Genomic DNA, 19,372 nt, shown 5'->3' on the forward strand with positions numbered 1-19,372 from the left:
GACAGAACAGCTAAATCTTTATCCATACACAGCTCTCATGACAGTTTGCCACTGACAATACAACTCCTTCCTTCCTCTCTTTCCCTCCCTCTCTGCCTTTCTTCCTTCCTTCTTTCCTTTTACATATATTTATGGAGTATCTACCATATGCCAGAAACTGATCTAGGCACTAAATAACCAGAAATTTATATACTAGGGGGGTGTGTGTCTGTGTGTGTGAGAGAGTGAGAGAGAGATATGGAGTGACATGACACTTCTGTCTGATTGATGAAGTTCATCAGTCAGGTCTGCATTGTTTATTTAATCAAACATTTATGAAGTGTACGTTACGTGCTGGGTTTGGAGTCTAGAGATTAAGAGACAAGAGTCCATGTACTCAAGAAATGTAGCCACACTAGCAGGCAATGACTCTCCCGTGAAGCCTTAATGGCAACATGGACAAACTGAGGCGGGATGCGGCCTAGGATTGGCAGGGGCAGCTCCGTGTGGGGTTTGGTATTTGAAATGAGACAGAAAGAATGTGAATCATTTTGCCAGAAGCAAGGCAGGGTGAGACTGGAGGAGTGCTCAGGCATAAGGAATGATGTGCACAAAAGCCCAGGGGTGAGAGGAGTGTGGGGTGTCCCGGAAACAAGAGATGGCTTGTTCTGGCTGCAGTAGTGGGTGCAAGGAGAGTGTGTGAGCAGCTTCTCCAGGAATAGCCACGGAATCTGAAAAGGACCAGCGATCTGTCTTAGCAGATATTAAATGTATATAAAGCTACAGTAATGAAAACAATGTGGTGTTAGGGGCAGAAAAACCACTAATTTAGTTATTTGTGTGTTTTCTCCTTTTCTTAATTATGTCAATCACTACAAACTGGAAACAAAATGAAACCATATTCAAAGTGAAGAAACAAATGACAAACTAGGGAAATTTTTGCAATATATTAAAAAAGAAAAAGGTTATTGCATAAAGAATTCTCTAAAGATAGAGAATAGAGAAAATAAAAACAGAATAAAGTGAAGGGAATAGAAAGCTCAGAAACAATAAGAGCGTTTATAATATAAATATGCATATGATAAAATTACCATTTCATACCGTAGAGAAAAGATAAATCATTCAGTAAGTGATATTGGAACAAATGACCCAGCACTAAAAAAAAAAAAAAAAAAATTTAACTTAGATCTCTAATTCATATTACATAAAAATCAAATTAAACATCAAAATCAAATATTTTAAGGTGATATTTTTAACATGCTCTCAACACTGAAATTATTTTCAAATAATTAAAATTATAAATCATTAAAAAGTTAAAGTATAGATAAGTTTGTGAAAGGGACAATTTCCTAAGAAAGAAAAGAAATGAAAAAAATGTAAAGAAAATTGTGTGTCGATGTGAATATACTAAAATATAAAATGCTTATATATTGCAGAAAAGCCATATACATTTCATTCATATTTTCACATGCATTTATATAAAGTTTTGCAAAGTGCTTTCCTATGATTCTTTTTTTAAATCGAGTCATTTGACTTTCTAATTTAGGTATTCATGATTTCTCTCCTTAATTATGTCACTCTTATTAACTGAAAGCAAAATAAAATCACATTCAAAATAAAAAGGCAAACTAGGGACAAACTAGGGAAATATCCTAATCATATAAAAACAGGAAAAGTTTTTATATAAAAAATATCTCTAAAGACAGAGAATAGAGAAAATAAAATAAAATGGAGAAAAACGGGTAAAAGAATACGAATAGGTAATTTACTTAAAAAACAAAAATAATAACGAACATATAAAATGTGTTCAACCTCATCTGTGATGAACGAAATGCGAATTAAAACAATAGTATATATGTATTTTTGCCTATCAATTTGGAAAGAATATACATATATATGTATATATACATATATGTATATATATGTATGTACACATATGTATATATATATGTATATATGTATCACGCATGAGGGACAATAAAGCATGAGGCATGGTTAATAAAGAGCATGAACACCTTATCTGTGTTGTTTCTTTTGTCTACTCAGTCTTGGAATTAAGAATTTAACCTTATCTGAAAGAGTCACTAGCAACAGAATCAAGCTCAGGGTAACAAAGTGTGATTAAGAAAAACAACAACAAAAAAAAAGAGTTGAGCTTTAGCTCTGAGAGAGATGAAATTATAGCAACTTATCCCTCAACTAGCTGGCAAACAAATTCTTCACAAAACTCCATCTGGGCCTGGTCTTGGTTCAAGAAGCGGGGAGTTGCTATGCTGCATCCCCCAGAGAGAAGCTTTCTCTCCTGCAGAAGCCTGACCATGGAAGAGGAAGAGGGAAGATGATAACTGAGTAGGTAGGAAATGCTTCAGGGAAGCTCAAGGACAGACAGAGCAAGGTCACTCTGAATTTTCATGGTTCTACCCCAGCTGGAAGCAAGGAGCAAGGAGCAGGGTTTACTGAGGCCTTTGTTTTGTCTGACAAGGGCTGAGTGATTTTGAAATCATCCCCTTTAATCATTAAATTAGACTTTGCATTTTCCAAAGACACTACAAAAATGCACAAGTTGGGCGGTAGGCAAGTTGGAGGAGAAGAAGAGGCAGCTCGAATTAATGGGGGAAATTTCAGACAGTGAAAGCCCCGCATGAGGGATTTGGCCAGACAGCACGTTGGGAGCCTGTGGTTCATGGCTGCATCCGCCCTGCTGAGCAGGGGTTTTGACTGATTTCAGGAGCTGATGGGAAATTAATCAGGAGAGAAGCTGGGACATTTGCTGCCACCGAAATCGATGTGTCAGTTGCCTGTGACGTCATGAGTCACTTCTTTCCAAATACTTTCTTACCGCTGCAACTGGCCTCTTTCCTCTTCCATGGGCTTCTTTTAATGTGGCTGTTACTTACCTTTGATTGATTGTCTAAATAACCTTCATCTTCCCTTCAGGCTTCCCCCCAGATTCAGCTTGGTGGAGAGGAGAGCAGTAAGTTGAAATACAATATAGATGTTAACTTGTAGATCCAGCAGAGATGACTGGACAATATCCAATCTCAGTAAGGCTGAGGGGCTAACAGTGGGAATCACTCTGCTCCTGTCCAGCTCAACCTCTGCTGCTGATGGAGAGCAAGTCATTTTGCTTCTTTTAGCCCTAAGTCTACTCGTGAAAAGTTTAGGGGCTGGACTATGTGGTGGATAACATTTTTCCAGCTTTAGCATCTTAAGAGACTAAAGACGAACGAAGAGCAAGAACAAGAGATTCCTATAATGTCAGAAAACACTTGAAGAATACGCAACCACTTAATCTAAGAAATGCATATTGAAACAATGAGATACTTTTTTAAATCTCTGTGGTCAGCAAAGACTTAATAAAGAAATGACACCACCTTCCTCTGGGTCAGGGGAGGAAAAATGAGAGCTCTTGTTTGCTGTCGGCAGGAATACACATTTTTTAATAGGGCGGTTTATGCAGATGCATCAAAAGTCTCAAAATGAGCATCATCTGTGATCTGGCAATTCTATTAGCATGAGTTCTGAGGAAATAATCAGAGACTCATGAATAATTTTAAGTACAAAGGTTTTTATCACAGCATTATTTATACTATTGAAACCCAAAGGCTGATCTTCCTTTGCCCAGGACGAATTACGTGACACTCAATGGCAGGCTTGGGGACACTCAGAAGGTGCAGGATGAGCAAGACCCATATACATACTCAACATGCCAGGTATCTCCCTGCAATTCCTGATCCCGTCCACCCGTGCAGAGCCACTCTTTCAGAGATGATCCTGCCATGTGACCAAGGGAGACCCTGCCTTGTCCAGGTGGTTGTGGTCTTCTTTGTTGAAAGACCATCTTTGGCCCACCATTGGCTGCAGGACAAAGGGAACATACTATGGCTTGGTTCCTAAGGCCCTTCACAATTGAGTCTCACCCCATCCAGAAAGAGCTTATTGCCAACTTCCTTTCCATCGGCACTGCCTGCCTGTCCTTTCCTGTCACCATACGCACTCTGACCCCCAGTTACCAGGGAAACTGCTTTCTCTCCACCGTCCCCTTCTCCTATCTGAAGCCTTTCTTCCTTCAAAGGATGCTTCCAAGAAGTGTTCCCTGCCATTATTTGACCTCATCGCGTACATTGTCTAACATATTTTTGTGTGTATTGCATTTTTTTGCTCAGTTTTGTTTCAAGTTTGTCTGTCTTTTCGATTATAAGATCTCTGAAACTGGTACTATGTCTTATATTTGAAAGGTTGCATGATATAGGAGAAAGAACAGGATATGGAATCAGACAAACCTGGGGTTAAATCCTGCGTAATGTTGGGTAAGTTACTTAATCTCTCTGAGTTTGAGTTTTATCATTTATAAGATGGGGATAATAGTTATTTCACAGAGTTGTAGTGTGGTTGATGAGATCAATGTTAACCACCTGGTAAAATGCCTGCCCCACAGCACATACTCAGAAAATGTTAGTTCCCTCCTCTTTGTCCCACTTTGGAGGAGTTGAGCTTAGCACATAGCATCTTTAGATAAAATCTTGTCACCTAGCCCGTTCCCCAAAGGACACTAGGAGCAATGAGTGACCTATAGGGGAGGAGAGCAGCAGTTGGTGAACCGGGAAAGCCCCTGTATGGGTCTGGCCTGCTGGCCTCTTACCTGATGATTGTCAGGGGGATGAAGTACACCAGGAAGGCCACGATGGTCGTGTATGGGGTCTGGTAGGAGTCGTCGGGTCACAGGGCCCAGCACTGCACTTCACCATTGGAGAGTTTCCTTTTCCCAAATATGATAAGGGTGGGAATGGAGAATAGGAAAGAGAAGCTCCAGGCAATCACGCTGAGGACCTTGGCCTGCTTTTCTGCTCAGAGAAAAGAGAGGGATGCTTGGGCATCTGGAAACATCCTTTGGGAGCACGCTTGGCATCTAGTGTGAAAAAATATCATGGTGGAAGAGGGATTCTGGAACTCTCAGAGCCTCAGTTTCCTCATGCATAAAAAGGGGATAATAGGACCAGCATCTAAGGCTGATGCAGGGATTAAAAAGAGTATGCTTACACAGAAGCTGGAACACTGCCTGGTATAAGGTCAGTGTTCCCCAGTTTCTCCTCTTTTGCTTCCCCGATTTACCTGCTTGATTGAGATGTTGATGCACCCATTCCTAAAGTACTACGGAGCTCAGTTTGTACCACATACATTTGATAGGTTGCTGTGCGAATGCTTGTCTCTTGTACCTTGCCCATCCTCAAAGGCAGGGATGGGACTTTGGTCTGTCTGTCATCCTTCTCTTGTACCTAGCACTGTGAAGCACTGTGACAGTGTTTGAAAGCTGTTTGCCAAATGTTAAGTAGCCTTCTTTCATTTGAAGGAACAAGGGAGGAATTGTAAGGCAGAGAAAGAACACTGGGCTTGGTTCTGGAGAGCAGGGTTCATTCAAACCAAGCCCCTACACACTAGATTTGGGCTCTTTCAGATGTGATATTTTGACCTTGGGCAAATCACTCAGTCTCAGCCTGAGTTCTTCTCTAAAGTGGGATTTAAAAAAAAAATACACACTTTGCTCACCTAATGAAGTCATGATGGGGCTAGAGAGAGACAATTAATATACATGAGAGAGCTTTTTGAAAAGAGTTGTTTTGATGTGATGCTTTCTGTTAAGCTGTTGTTGAAGGTCTTCATCTTCATCCCCATTGTAGCTGTGCTGTCTGTGCTGACTGGTCTTGGCGGCCCTTCTTCATCCAGGGACAGGAGACCTCCCTCTACCTTCCAACTTTCAAATTGGAAAGCAGTTGCATGTTTCTGGGTGGGGAGGGAAATGTAGAGTCTGGTGGTATCGTAGAGAGGTGTGTAGGGTGTGGTCAAGGAGCTATAAGAAGTGAGAACAATTCTAGAAGAAACTAGGGACTCTAGTAGAATCTTCAATCCCAAATACTTGGGAGAATAATATCTGGGGTTCTGTTCTTGCTGAATTGTCACTCTGAAAAGAGTTATTAGAAAGATTTAGAAAACAGATATTACTGGCACACTGAACAAGCAGGAACCTTGGGGTGGAATTATAATACAGTCTTTTTAGGTCTTTCTGTCGTCACCGTACATGGATCAAGTGATCCAGTGGAGTGGGAGCTCTTCTGCTCCTGTTTGAAAACTCAGCCCCTTGATGTCAGTGATAATTACGTAGTTTAAAAGCCCCTGCAGTCACCTTACGTGGTAAACAGTGCTTCAATGTAGTAATGAACTTAAAAATTAATAAGTAGATGGGTTTTCCTGGTGGCGCGGTGGTTGAGAGTCCACCTGCTGATGCAGGGGACGTGTGTTCGTGCCCCGGTCTGGGAAGATCCCACATGCCGTGGAGTGGCTGGGCCCGTGAGCCATGGCCGCTGAGCCTGCGCGTCCGGAGCCTGTGCTCCGCAACGGGAGAGGCCACAACGGTAAGAGGCCTGCGTACCACAATAAATAAATAAATAAAATAAAAAACACGGACAAAATAAAATTTTTCCATGGTTAGACTAAACTCCAATTTTTCAAAGTATTGAGTATTTAAATTGTTTCCAATTATTTTGTATTATAAATAATTCATATGCGTCTCTTTGCACTGCTCTGGTTATTTCCTTAGGATGAACTCTTAGAAACTGAAGATTGGGGCAAATATAGCTAAGTTTCCCCCAAAGTGTCTACAATTTATGGCTCCCACTAGAAGTGTACAGAAGTGTCCTTTTCCTTATAGTTGCCCAGCACTGAGGATTTTTCCTCTTAGTCTAGTTATCTTGTTGGTAAGATTTCCTATCCAAATATTTAATCTTGCAGTTCTTCAATTAGCAGAAACAATAAGGGAAATAAAAATAGTTTTTACTAAATAAAAATTTTAAAATTATTTATAAATTGTAAACATACTTAAAAAGCAAAATGAGGGCTTCCCTGGTGGCGCAGTGATTGAGTCCGCCTGCCGATGCAGGGGACACGGGTTTGTGCCCCGGCCCGGGAAGATCCCACATGCCGCGGAGTGGCTGGGCCCGTGAGCCATGGCCGCTGGGCCTGCACGTCCGGAGCCTGTGCTCCGCAACGGGAGAGGCCACAACAGTGAGAGGCCCACGTACCTTAAAAAAAAAAAAAAAAGCAAAATGACAAATAGGAAATATTTGTATATGACAAGCAAAGGGCTAATATCCTTCTTATAAAGAACTCTGGCAAAGAAATAAGATCACACCAATTGAAAAAGTGGGCAAAGGACATGAAAAAATTTTGAGAAATTTTTAAGAAACAAAGCGACAAGTAAATGAAAGATATATAGAAATGATCTTTTTGACTACTAAAGAACTGCAAGATTTCTTTCCTAGAAAGATATTTTCCTCACCAAAATGATGAACGTTTTACCCATACCCATACCCTCTTATGTTTAAAATTTTTGCTTTTTCAATCTAATTGGAATTTACTTTGTAATTAACTGTGACATGTAGTGATCTATTTTTTTTAAATGGCTAGACAGCTATTCTAACACGATACACTGGCAAATTCATTCTTTTCTAACTGATTTGGTATTCTATATGCTTTAGATAGGTTCCAGTATCATATTGTTATAATTATCAAAGTTGTATATTATATTTTCATACCTGGCACTATATATCTCTCTTCATTATGGGTTGATGGTTTTCTAATTACTCTCACAGTTATTTTTACTAAAGAGCTTTAAAACTGACAACTCCTCTGGAGTTGCTGGCTTAGGAAATAACCACTTTAGTAAAAAGCAATAAAACATCAGTAAAAATGTGCCCCCCCATTTCTGCTCTCCTTCCCTTGGTTTTGTTACCATTGCCATGTGCTTGCTCAGCCACAGGAGAGTTCCTCCTGGCTTCCACTGGCTCCATTTTCTATGCTGCTCTGTGGGGAATCTCTTTCTCCCGCCTTCTCTCAGCTCCGTCACATAAACCCCCAACCCTGCCCCTCACAGCTGCCCTTACATTCTAACGTGCTGGAGCAGCAAGATGACTCTAGCCCAAGGTTCTCTGGACCTTCTTACACCCTGTTCCACCAACTACCACATCCTATCACCGTGCGGATCTTTTCAGCTTCCTGAAAGGCCATGCAGCTTTCCTAGGGGGCTTGGCATCCTTGTTAATATTTAATCTGCTCCCTGTGTGCTGGGAATTCCTTGAAGTTTCTGGTCTTTGGATGGCGTCTTTCCTTGGCTCCCATCCCAGCTGCAGGTCTCCTCCTATTTGTAGGCTTCTTCTATGACTTCAGTTGGGATTGGGCAGAGGAAGGGAAAACGGCGAATTTCTGTTTCCAAGCTTGCATCTTTCCCTGAAGCTATTAGAGATGATTATTTTCCAAGTGCCCTAAATGAAGCGTCTATTAATTTTATAGTGAGGAAGTAAATTGCTTTACATCTTTTAAAGAACACTATAATATTCATTCCTGCCTTTCCTGTAATTTAGGACATGATTTATAATATTGCGCAGTATCTCCCAGAACCAGTCCTATTTCCCATAAGCTAAACAGTTGATTAATTTTTATCTAATGAATATGGTGGTGAGACATGTAACTGACCATGTTTCCCTCTTGACTGTGGAGCCCAAAGCCTCGACCTCCAGCAAGTGTCCTGGGACACCCCTCACATGTTTTCTTATACTTAAGTTCACTTTACTCCTATTTCTTTCGCCTTGAAATACTCTGGTGTGGGTGTCTTTTTGTACACCAAATGCAATCCTTCCCAGAGCCTGCAGGACGTAAATAAGTGTTTGGCTGAGTAAGAGTATCACACTTTTGCATACATATATCATAAAATGTCTCTCCCATTTACCCTCGTGCCCTCCCCTGCATCCTTCTCTGCCGGAGAAGATGCTAGAGCATGACACTGTCTGGAAAGCTTGGTGCGAATTGCACACCTTCCTACACTCACACAACCTAAAAAAGCCTGAGAAACAGGTATAAATTCGATCTTAAAATTACTTTCAATTGCACACAACACACTGATATGTTTCTGGTATAAAACTTCCCTAAAGGCATGTAAGTCCCTGTGTTCTCTATGGAGAGTCCAGCTCCCATCCCCAGACGTGAGGACTAGTTGGTGTACATTTTTGCAGGCAGTTGTTTGTTATTCTGAGACCTCACATTTTCTTGCATTCTCTCACACTCTTCTCTCTCTTTCTGTACACAATATATAGCATTGTTTTGAGTTTTTCTTTACAATAATGTTATCATACAGTATGATACTGCATGTATGTTGTTTTTATTACTCAATATATGATGTAGATATTTTCATGTCAATGCATATTACTCTCCATGGCTCTGCCACCTCCTCACTGAGAGACAGTAATCAAGGACACCTAAACTGAACCCAGACCATCTGGGTTCAAATCCTGCCTCTGCACCTACTAGCTGTATGACCTTGGGCAAACTACTTTAACTCTTTGAATTGTAATTGCCCAGATTAAGATGCAAATAATAATAGAATTGACATCACAGAGCTGTTGTGAGGATTAAAGTATTTAACATATGTAAAGAACTTAGAATCACGAATAGCACATAGTATGCACTCAATGAACCTAATCTACTGAAACTTCTACATAGGATGCTAGCCTTTCCTCCATTGAGGGACACCAAGGTTAGCATTGAATTCCTGCTATTCTAAGCAATGCTGCAACACACAACACATGCGTGTGCATGCACACATGTGAGTATTTGTCCAGAGAAGATACCAAGAAGTAGAATTTTTATGTCAAAAGGCTGCACATTTTATATTTTATTAGATATTATTAAGTTGCCATTCAAAGTATCTGTGTCAGTACTGCCTGATGTATTGAGTAGTATCTGATGACATTAATTCTACTTATTCTAAAGTTCTGCTTGCTCTATTAATTTTGCTTCCTTAGTTGTAAATTCTGCAGAATGGTATTTTAAACGTACTATCTATTTTCCACAGTTTGGCTTTTGTCACATTTTTTGTGATATTTGATTGCACCTCATTTTTGTAGGCAAGGTTTCCTATTAGGTTCTTCATTTTATTATTTTCACAGCCTGCTTGGGAAAGTGTAGTATGTTGGCTTCTTATTTGCTTTTGGGGGTCAAAGAGGTAAGTGGGCTCTGCCTGTGGGCGGAGGAATGGACAATTAGTCCTGTGACTAGGTACCCACCATCATTCCAAGCTGTCATTGCTTCCCAGGGCCCCACTCTTTCTCCAAATCCAATATCTCCACTACTTGGAAGCAGAGACCTCCATCCCTCCTGCACGCCTGGGAAGGGGAAGAGCAGTGGGAAGGGAGATGTGCTGTGATGAAATGTCCTCATTGTACTCCAGGAATCATCCTGCCAGTTTCCTGGAGTCCTTCTTGCTCTGGACATTTACACGATCTATTTAGGAAGACCTCTGCCATATCGCTGCATCATCATCTGTGTGTATTGTGGGTTGTGTGGTTTCAGCCTTCCCTCTGACCCATCTGCTTCCTTCTTTCAGGGATTCTTTGCTACCTCTGGATCAAAGAGGGTTTTCCTTGTTTCTATTATAATTATAAATTAAAACATCTTTCCAATTATTTCCATGGTTTTAGGGTAAGGAGAGCAAGGTGCTTTTTTCTGCAAAGTAAGCAAGTAGAAGTGGGAGTGTTCTTTAGTTTGGATAGGTATGCGTGTTGACACTGCTCTTAAAAACAAAAAACAAAAACCTGGCAGCGTCAGCGTCAAGGTAAATGGTCACAAAGTAGGCCCAGCAAAGCACCTTTCCTAGTGGCTCTTGGCCATCCATAGAAGCCATCAGCATTTTCCCAGGCACCCAAACTTTCTTTTCTACATCTTTTTGGACAATCAGACTCATGAAGTTGGGGAGGAAGTGGAAGAGGAGAAGAAAGGGGAAGGAAAAGACCATTACTAAGAGGATAATATCAGTGAAAACCCTCACCCAAGGATCGTACTTGTTTGAGCCAGCTCACCTCCTTGCAGGAACTTCATGGGGTAGATGATGGCATGGTACCTGTCTATGCGGAGGGACACCAGGACATAGGTAGAGGCATAGAGCAGCACAACCTGAAGACAGAAATGAGAGGTGAGTGGCCTCACAGAGGTGAGGAAATGCACATCATGGAAAGAAGAGCATTTTGTGCTATTTAGAAACCTTGGCACTGAACCAAGGGATGGATGACGTTTGGAGTATGGACAGGAATGACTGACTCCCATGTCAGGAAGAAGATTGCTGTTCGTGGTGCTGGGATTTGCACTGCTAGCTGTGACAAGTGAGAGTGCTTCCAGCTCTCACTTGCTCACTCATTCACTTGGCTTTTCGGAGACGCTGCATTTCTCCAAGGATCAGTCCCTCTTGACATTTGCGTGGTACATGTGTTTGTAATTGACTTTTAAAGCTAAACTAATTTTCTCTGCCACAATTGACATTCCAGAATAATTAGAAACAAACATTCATTTGCCTTTAATCAATGTGAGTTGTTGAGAGATGATAGAAGGGATCTGGCTTCAGGGAGCCCATGTGCTGTTTTGAATCATTTATCACCATCTGTGCTGACACTCTCAGAGCTCCCCTTCCTCATCCACTTCTGCAGCAGAGCTGTTCACCAGGGTCAGCCCTTGGGTCCCCTCTTCTTCCTTCCCACCCTCTCTTTTATTAAGCTTACCCATGCCCTTTAGTGATATTTGCATACTTTGCAGAGAAGGAAATTGGGATATAAGAGGTTAATATCTCTTCTGTGAAGAGCATAGTCAAAAGGTAATTAAATGAAATACCCCTGAAAAGATGATCAGGGTGGAAATTTTTCAAATAACTTTGAGCCTCATTTCTACCAGGAGTCTAGCCATATCACTGCTTTGTAACCTTTGGGTCAAATTCAGAGTGGTAGAAAAGTAACTCGAAGAGCGAAATCTAAGGGTGAGTGTCTGAATTTCTTATAAGATGAAATAGAAATAACATGACTTTGGTAGTAACCTTTGTCTGAATTTGTATCTTTTTGTTCATTCCCTGGCTCAGACAAACAACGATCAACTACATCGTTGTTCTTTATTATTTTTATCTCTGTAACACTACCACAAATGCATCCCAGCATCAGTGTTGTAGAAGGTGCCATAGGGAGGGCGTTCTGAAGACTGATCAGAGATTGAAGGCTCCCCTGAGGGATATAAGAAGAAATGCTAGTCTTGCTAAAAAGGTGATGAACGGTCAGAGAGAGAAATGATGGCCAAATTTTACAACAACAAAATTAAGATGACTGTCTCCTTAGAGAAAACTGGGATTTTTACGTGGGATCCATGAACTCAGAATTGTTAAGGCTGGCCACACTCAGTTGAAGAGATGGCATCAGAGAAGGATGGGAAGGAGAGCTCCCAAGGGCAGAACCCCATCGGGTAGAGTGTTGTGATGAGACGGTCATAAGAATGGCGGCATCCGCGGCTGTGTTGAGTGAGATGGCTCACACAAGTTCAGAATCTGAAGCAGGAGGAAAGGTCACAGTAGAGTGCCCAGAGGAGCAGGCAAAGTCAATAAAAAGAGATCTACTTTGAGACACAGTCAAAAAGAGTATTTAACTTCAGGAGTCTTCAAACATCTAGGCAGGGTGGGAGGGAGATGCAAGAGGGAGGGAATATGGGGATATATGTATATGTATAGCTGATTCACTTTGTTATACAGCAGCAACTAACACAACAATGTAAAGCAATTATACCTCAATAAAGATGTTAAAAAAAAATAGAGTGATGACCAAACGTATACTGAGCAACTGAAAACTAAAAGAAGGCATTCATTACAGTACTACTGTTAGACAAATTAAATTCAAAGCAAAAAGCACTACATGGAATAAAGGGATTATTTATAGTGATAATAGATACAAGACACAATGGCAATAGAATATTAATAAACCTAAATGTAACAAGTAACATAACACTAAATACATAACTAAGATGTTCAAAGTTCTACAGAGGAAAAAAACACAATAATACATAGCTAGAAATAATTAAACAAACTGTAAGAATAATACACATTATTGTAAAATATCTAGGCAATATTTCAAAAATTAGTCATAAACTAAACTACCAAGAAGAAAACCCCTCAATAGATTCCAAAAAGTGGAATTTATACAATTCACATATCTAAAACAACACGCAGTAAAAGCTGAAATTAGTATCTTCTTTTTTTTAAAATACCACTTGGAAATGTAAACACCCTTATAATTAACTTGAGTCAAGAAGGAAATTAAAGTATAATTATAGTCAATTCATAAATGTCAACAATGAAAATTCTACATGTCAACAACATATGGGATACCATTTGTAGAACAGATGGCAGCTTGAGGACATATGTCTAAATTCTCACTACCCCACCCTCAATTCTGACAAAAATGACCTAGGAAATATGAAACCAAAAAAACAAAAAAATTCTTGCAGAAAAGTGAGACTTAAATGCAGAAAACTTAAAAATTTTTATTTAGAAAAATGCCAGATTGGATTCATTTAAAGTAGAATCTCTGAACCGACTTTTAAAAAAAGTCAATATACTTTATTTTTTAGAACAATTTTACTTTTACAGAAAAAATTGAGCAGATAAGACAGAGAGTTTCCATATTAGCCCCCCTTCCCCACACTTTCTCCTCTTATTAACATCTTACGTTAGTGTGGTCAGTTTTTTAAAATTGATGATCCAATATTGATACATTATTATTAACTAAAGTCCAAGGTTTATATTGAGATTCGCTCTTTGTGTTGTACAGTTCCATGGGTTTTGACAAATGCATAATGTCATTTATCCATTATTACAGTATCATGCAGAAGAGTTTCACTGTCCTAAAAATCCCTTGTGCTTTATCTATTCAATCCCTCCAAATCCCTGGCAACCACTGATCTTTTTACTGTCTCCATGGTTTTTCCTTTTCCAATGTCATGTAGTTATAATCATACAAAAGTAGCCTTTCTAGACTCGCTTCTTTCACCTAGCAATGTGCGTTTAAGATTCCTCCATGACTTTTCATGGCTTGATAGCTCATTTTGGCTTATTTATCCATTCAGCTTTTGAGGGGCATCTTACTTTTAGATTCTGGCAATTATGAATAAAACTGCTATAAACATTATTATGCAGGCTTTCGTGTGGATATAAGTTTTCAACTCAATTAGGTAAATACCTAGGAGCACAATTGCTAGATCGTATGGTAAGAGTATGTTAAATTTTATAAGAAACTATGAAACTGTCTTCTAAAGTGTACCATTTTGCATTCCCACAAGAAATGAATGAGACCTCCTGTAGCTACCCATTCTCAGTACCATTTCATATCTTCAATTAAAAAAATTTTTTTAGCCATTCTAATAGGTGTGTAGTGGTATCTCGTTGTTTTTCTTTGTAATTCCCTAATGCCATGTAATGTTGAACTTCTTTTCATATGCTTGTTTGTTATCTGTGTATCTTCTTTGGTGAAGTGTCTGTTCAGTTCTTTTGCCCATTTTGAAGAGGGTTGTTTGTTTTCTTATTGTTGAGTTTTAGGATTTTGTTGTATATTTTGGATATAAATTCTTTATCAAATGTATGTTTTGCATATTTTTTCTCATCTGTGCCTTGTTTCTCCAGTCTCTTGACAGTGTCTTTTGCAGAGAATAAATTTTAAATTTTCATAAAACGCCAACTTTCAATTTTTTCTTTTATGGATTGTGCTTTTGATGTTGTATCTAAAAAAATCATTGAAAGACCCAAAGTCCCCTAGATTTTCTCCTATGTTATTTTCTAGTAGTTTTATAGTACTGCATATTTCATTCCAGTCTGTGATCCATATTTAGTGAGTTTTTGTGAAATGTGTAAAGTTGGTTGGATTCTTATTTATTTATTTTTGCAAGTGGATGTCCAATGACTCCAGCAGCATTTCTTAAACAGGCTATCCTTTCTCCATTGAATTGTCTTTGCTCCTTTGTCAAAGATCAGTTAGACTTTTTGTGTGTATCTGTTTCTGGGCCGTCTATTCTGTTCTGTTTGTTGATTCTTTTCCAATATCATGCTGTCTTGATTTCTGTAACTTTATAGTAATTCTTGAAATCAGATAGTGTCAATCTTCCAACCATGTTCTTCTTTTTCAATATTGTATCTGCTATTCTGTGTCTTTTGCCTTAAACTTCAGCATTTGTCCATATCTATAAAATAACTTGGTGGGATTTTGATTGGGATTGCATTGAATTTATAAATCACATTGGGAAGAATTAACATCTTAACAATAGTGAGCCTTCCTATCTATGAACATGGAATATCTATACATTTTAAGATATTGTTTAATTTTTTTTAAACAGAGTTTTCCCAGTTTTCTTTATATTGATCTTGCATATATTTTGTTAGATTTATACCTAAATATTTCATTTATCTGGTGCTAACATAAATGGTACTGTGTTTTTAACTTTAACTTCAAATTGTTTATTGCTGGTATATGAAAAAACAACTGGCTTCTGTATATTAACCTTGTATTCTGCAACCTTGCTATTTTTCACTTAATTGTCTACATAGACAAACTTCTCATCTGTGAACAAAGATGTTTTTATTTCATCTTTCCCAATCTATGTACCTTTTATTTCTTTTTCTAGTTCTTTGGAATTAGTTGGAACTTCCAGTATGATGCTGGATAAGAGTGTTGAGAGGAGACATCCTCGCCTTGTTTCCAATCTTAAGAGGAAAGCTTCTAATTTCTCACCATTAAGTATGAGGTTAGTTGTAGGTTTTTTGTAAATGTTTATTATCAAGTTGAGGAAGCTTTTCTCTATGCATAGTTTTCTGAGAGTTTTTATCATGAGGGGGTATTAGATTTTGTCAAATGCTTTTTCTGTATCTATTGATATGATCATATAATCTTTTCTTACCTTTTGTTGTTATGAATTACATCAATTGAATTTTGAATGTTGAACTGGCCTTGCATACCTGGAATAAACCCCACTTGGTCATAGTGTATGAGGAAATAATGAGAAGTCTGCTGTCTGGAAGGCGGCCCTCACCTGACCATGCTGGCACACTGATCTTGGATTTCCAGCTGCCAGAACTGTGAGAGATAAATGTTTATTTTTTATAAGCCACCTACTCTGTGGTATTTTTGTTATAGCCGCCTAAATGGACTAAGACAGCCAGAATACGTCAAAAGGAATAGTAACCCAGAAATTTTACCTAATGCTTGAAATATGAATGTTTATGTTCTTATTGTTTCTTATTTGTATTTTCTTTATATAGGTATTATTTTTAACAACCAAAAAAAAAAAAACCATGAAAGAAATCTTAGAAATTTTGCTTCTCCTTTCAACTAGGAAGAAGTGAGCAGTTTGTTGCATCAGAGTGCAGGGTTTTATATTATCTTCCTTATGAAGAATCCGAGAGCTAATTTTGGTGTCAGTTTGTCTCATCACATTTGAAAGGTGCTACATACCTGCACATAGCGGACTACTCAGCAAACCAGATCAGGTGCCATGAAGTCTCCAGTGAATCTCCCAATGATATCTGTCAAGATGTTAACCAGTCCTGTGAAAGAGTCTAACAAAAACACACAAGTGGTTGATTTCAGCCTCTTTCAAATTTGCAGCTATGCTACAGTAGAAATGAATTCCTGGGGAGATTTTTTTTTTTTTTTTTCTGATTTGTTAGGTGGCCGTTAAGGGAATGTAAGACAAGGCAGGAGTTACTTGACTTACTAGAGCCTTTTTTTTTCTGATTTGTTAGGTGGCCGTTAAGGGAATGTAAGACAAGGCAGGAGTTACTTGACTTACTAGAGCCTCACGCCACTCAGATGTACCTACTTAGGAAGGAGTTTTGAAATGACTAAAGAGGAATTATATTAATCACAGAGTTGACCTTTTAAGTCAGAGGAGAGGAGTTTTAAAGGTGTTTAGACCTGTACTAAAACAAGGACTGTGTGAGGATCAATAAAGTGCAAAACTGAGAAAAGGAAAATATTTATTCTCATGAAGCCCCTCAAAATTTCCCTTTCTGCACCCATCATTTTACAACTTGGACCTCTCGTTACCTCCCTACATCCAAGTACGGTCCCCTTCCCCAGTTTCCTCTGCTTTCTTCTTCTTTCCCCTTTCAAATCCACCTTTGGAAAAAGTCAAGTGCGTGATTTGTCAATTTCATTGACTTAGTTGGTTAAACTACAGAGGAATTGAGGCCAAGATATGAGACCAAGGTTAGAGATTTTGTGCTCATTTCTAAAGTTACAGACTATATAAGTTGTACGGATGTCTCCAGAAGCTATGGTAAAATATGCTGTATGTCTAGAAGTTCCTTCTCCCCCCATCCCCATGACAAATATCTTTAATTGATTATGTGGTCCAGAATCTTTCTCAAAACAGTGCTTCAGGGATTCTCTGCTGATTGATGAATAGGACTGGAATTTAAGACTGATTCACTGACTTAGGGTCACTTTCTTGGGAGATGAGTTATAACACTTTGTCCAGGACCTGAGAGGCAGGAGGGTAAATCTTCTCTTTCTGGATCTTCACCATTAATAGGGTGAAGTCTGAGCCGCTAGTTTAGCATCAAAGCCTTCCATGATCGGGTGTTGCCTGCCTCTTGCCAAGTCCCCAGCTGGCATTTTTATATTGAACACCAGTGTTCTGCCTGTCTCTTCCTTTTTGTTTCTCTATAAGTAACAACAATTAGAAGCATTGGCAAGCACATGGGAACTACCAGAAAATTGTCAGAAATATTGGAGGAGAGAAATCTCACGGCAGTTCTGGATAATCAGAGAAGTTCTAACTGAGAAGGTCAGATGAGAGCAGGGTCTTCAGAGATGTGGGCTTGTGATTTGATCAAATAGGAATTTTACAGAGCTTTTCATGGCAGATGTGGACTCATTGTATGAGTGGAATGGACATTGGAATTACTTGGATATGCTCTTTTGGTTTACTTATTCCTTAATTTAAAAATAATGAGAAAAAAACCCCCCAAGCTTATGTTTCTCTAGATCTAAGTGTTCTATGAACAGTTATAATGCACTTCAGTAAAAAAACTTTCCCCTTGGAGCTCAAGCTTAAATAAGCCCATCTCTGGGAGGAGACTATCAATAGACTGTGCCACTGCATTTGTTATTTGTTATTAAGCAAATGCTGCTCAATCTGATCAGTAAAAGCTATTTAGTTGCCTAAGTAATTGAGGACAATGCAAATAAGCCTTTCCTAAATGGTAATCAACAGGACCTTAGGAACAAAGTGTACACTTTAAAGGCTTAATTACTTCCATGTATTACTCTTGCTTTTTAAAATTTCTTCTGTGAACGATTCTAGGAAACTGTTACACTCAGAAAAGTCAAAACCAGCTCCCGGCATGCTTTAGTGTTCCTTTGACAGGTTCTTGAGGGTTCCCAGTCCAAGCCTGAATATGGTTGGAGTGGGGAGAAGTCAAAATGAGATGACACCTGAGCTGAACCCTGGAGGGTCAGTAAGGATAGGTCAGGGGAAAGGGAGGGAAGGACATTGATTTGGCACAGATGACAGCATGAACAAAGTTATGGAGGTGAGACAAAGTGAGATGAGAAATTAAATGGCTTGTGCATATGAAACAACAACAATTTGTTGAAGCATAAAATAGGTGCTTGAAAGTGGCAAGAAATGGGCATGGAGAGACAAGAATCCAGGGAAGGGTCTTATGTGCCAATTAAAGGAGCTTTTGTTTTTTCATATACTGAGGGAACAATTAAATGTTTATGTACTCAGACATGTTTTAAATAGATTTCTTTAGTTACTGTAGTGGTTGTGGCAGGGAGGGAGGGGGAGATCAGTTTGGTAGTTCCAGTACTGGAATTACCATGTAGATTTGTTAGGGAACTGTGCAGAAGTTCAAGAAAGAGATCATGACAATGAAAACACGATGACCCAAAACCTATAGGATGCAGCAAAAGCAGTTCTAAGAGGGGAGTTTATAGCAATACAATCCTACCTTAAAAAACAAGAAACATCTCAAATAAACAACCTAACCTTACACCTAAAGCAATTAGAGAAAGAAGAACAAAAAAACCCCAAAGTTAGCAGAAGGAAAGAAATCATATGGATCAGATCAGAAATAAATGAAAAAGAAATGAAGGAAGCTATAGCAAAGATCAATAAAACTAAAAGCTGGTTCTTTGAGAAGATAAACAAAATTGATAAACCATTAGCCAGACTCATCAAAAAAAAAAAAGGGAGAAGACGCAGATCAATAGATTTAGAAATGGAAAAGGAGAAGTAACAACTGACACTGCAGAAATACAAAGGATCATGAGAGATTGCTACAAGCAACTATATGCCAATGAAATGGACAACCTGGAAGAAATGGACAAATTCTTAGAAATGCACAGCCTTCTGAGACTGAACCAGGAAGAAATAGAAAATATGAACAGACCAATCACAAGCACTGAAATTGAGACTGTGATTAAAAATCTTCCAACAAACAAAAGCCCAGGACCAGATGGCTTCACAGGCGAATTCTATGAAACGT

General features: G+C 39.0%; 1 protein-coding gene across 1 annotated transcript in view; it reads right to left on the bottom strand.

Annotated features, from left to right (window-relative positions):
- NPSR1 (neuropeptide S receptor 1) overlaps nucleotides 1–19,372 on the bottom strand; it is a 138,846-nt gene that overhangs the window by 25,730 nt on the left and 93,744 nt on the right. Inside the window, 3 exon segments of the mRNA XM_060304945.1 lie at nucleotides 4,622–4,823; nucleotides 10,884–10,977; nucleotides 16,329–16,432. Of these exon segments, the coding sequence (XP_060160928.1) occupies nucleotides 4,622–4,823; nucleotides 10,884–10,977; nucleotides 16,329–16,432 (400 nt within the window).

The sequence above is a fragment of the Globicephala melas genome, chromosome 9, assembly GCF_963455315.2.
Source record: "Globicephala melas chromosome 9, mGloMel1.2, whole genome shotgun sequence".
NCBI lineage: Eukaryota > Metazoa > Chordata > Mammalia > Artiodactyla > Delphinidae > Globicephala > Globicephala melas.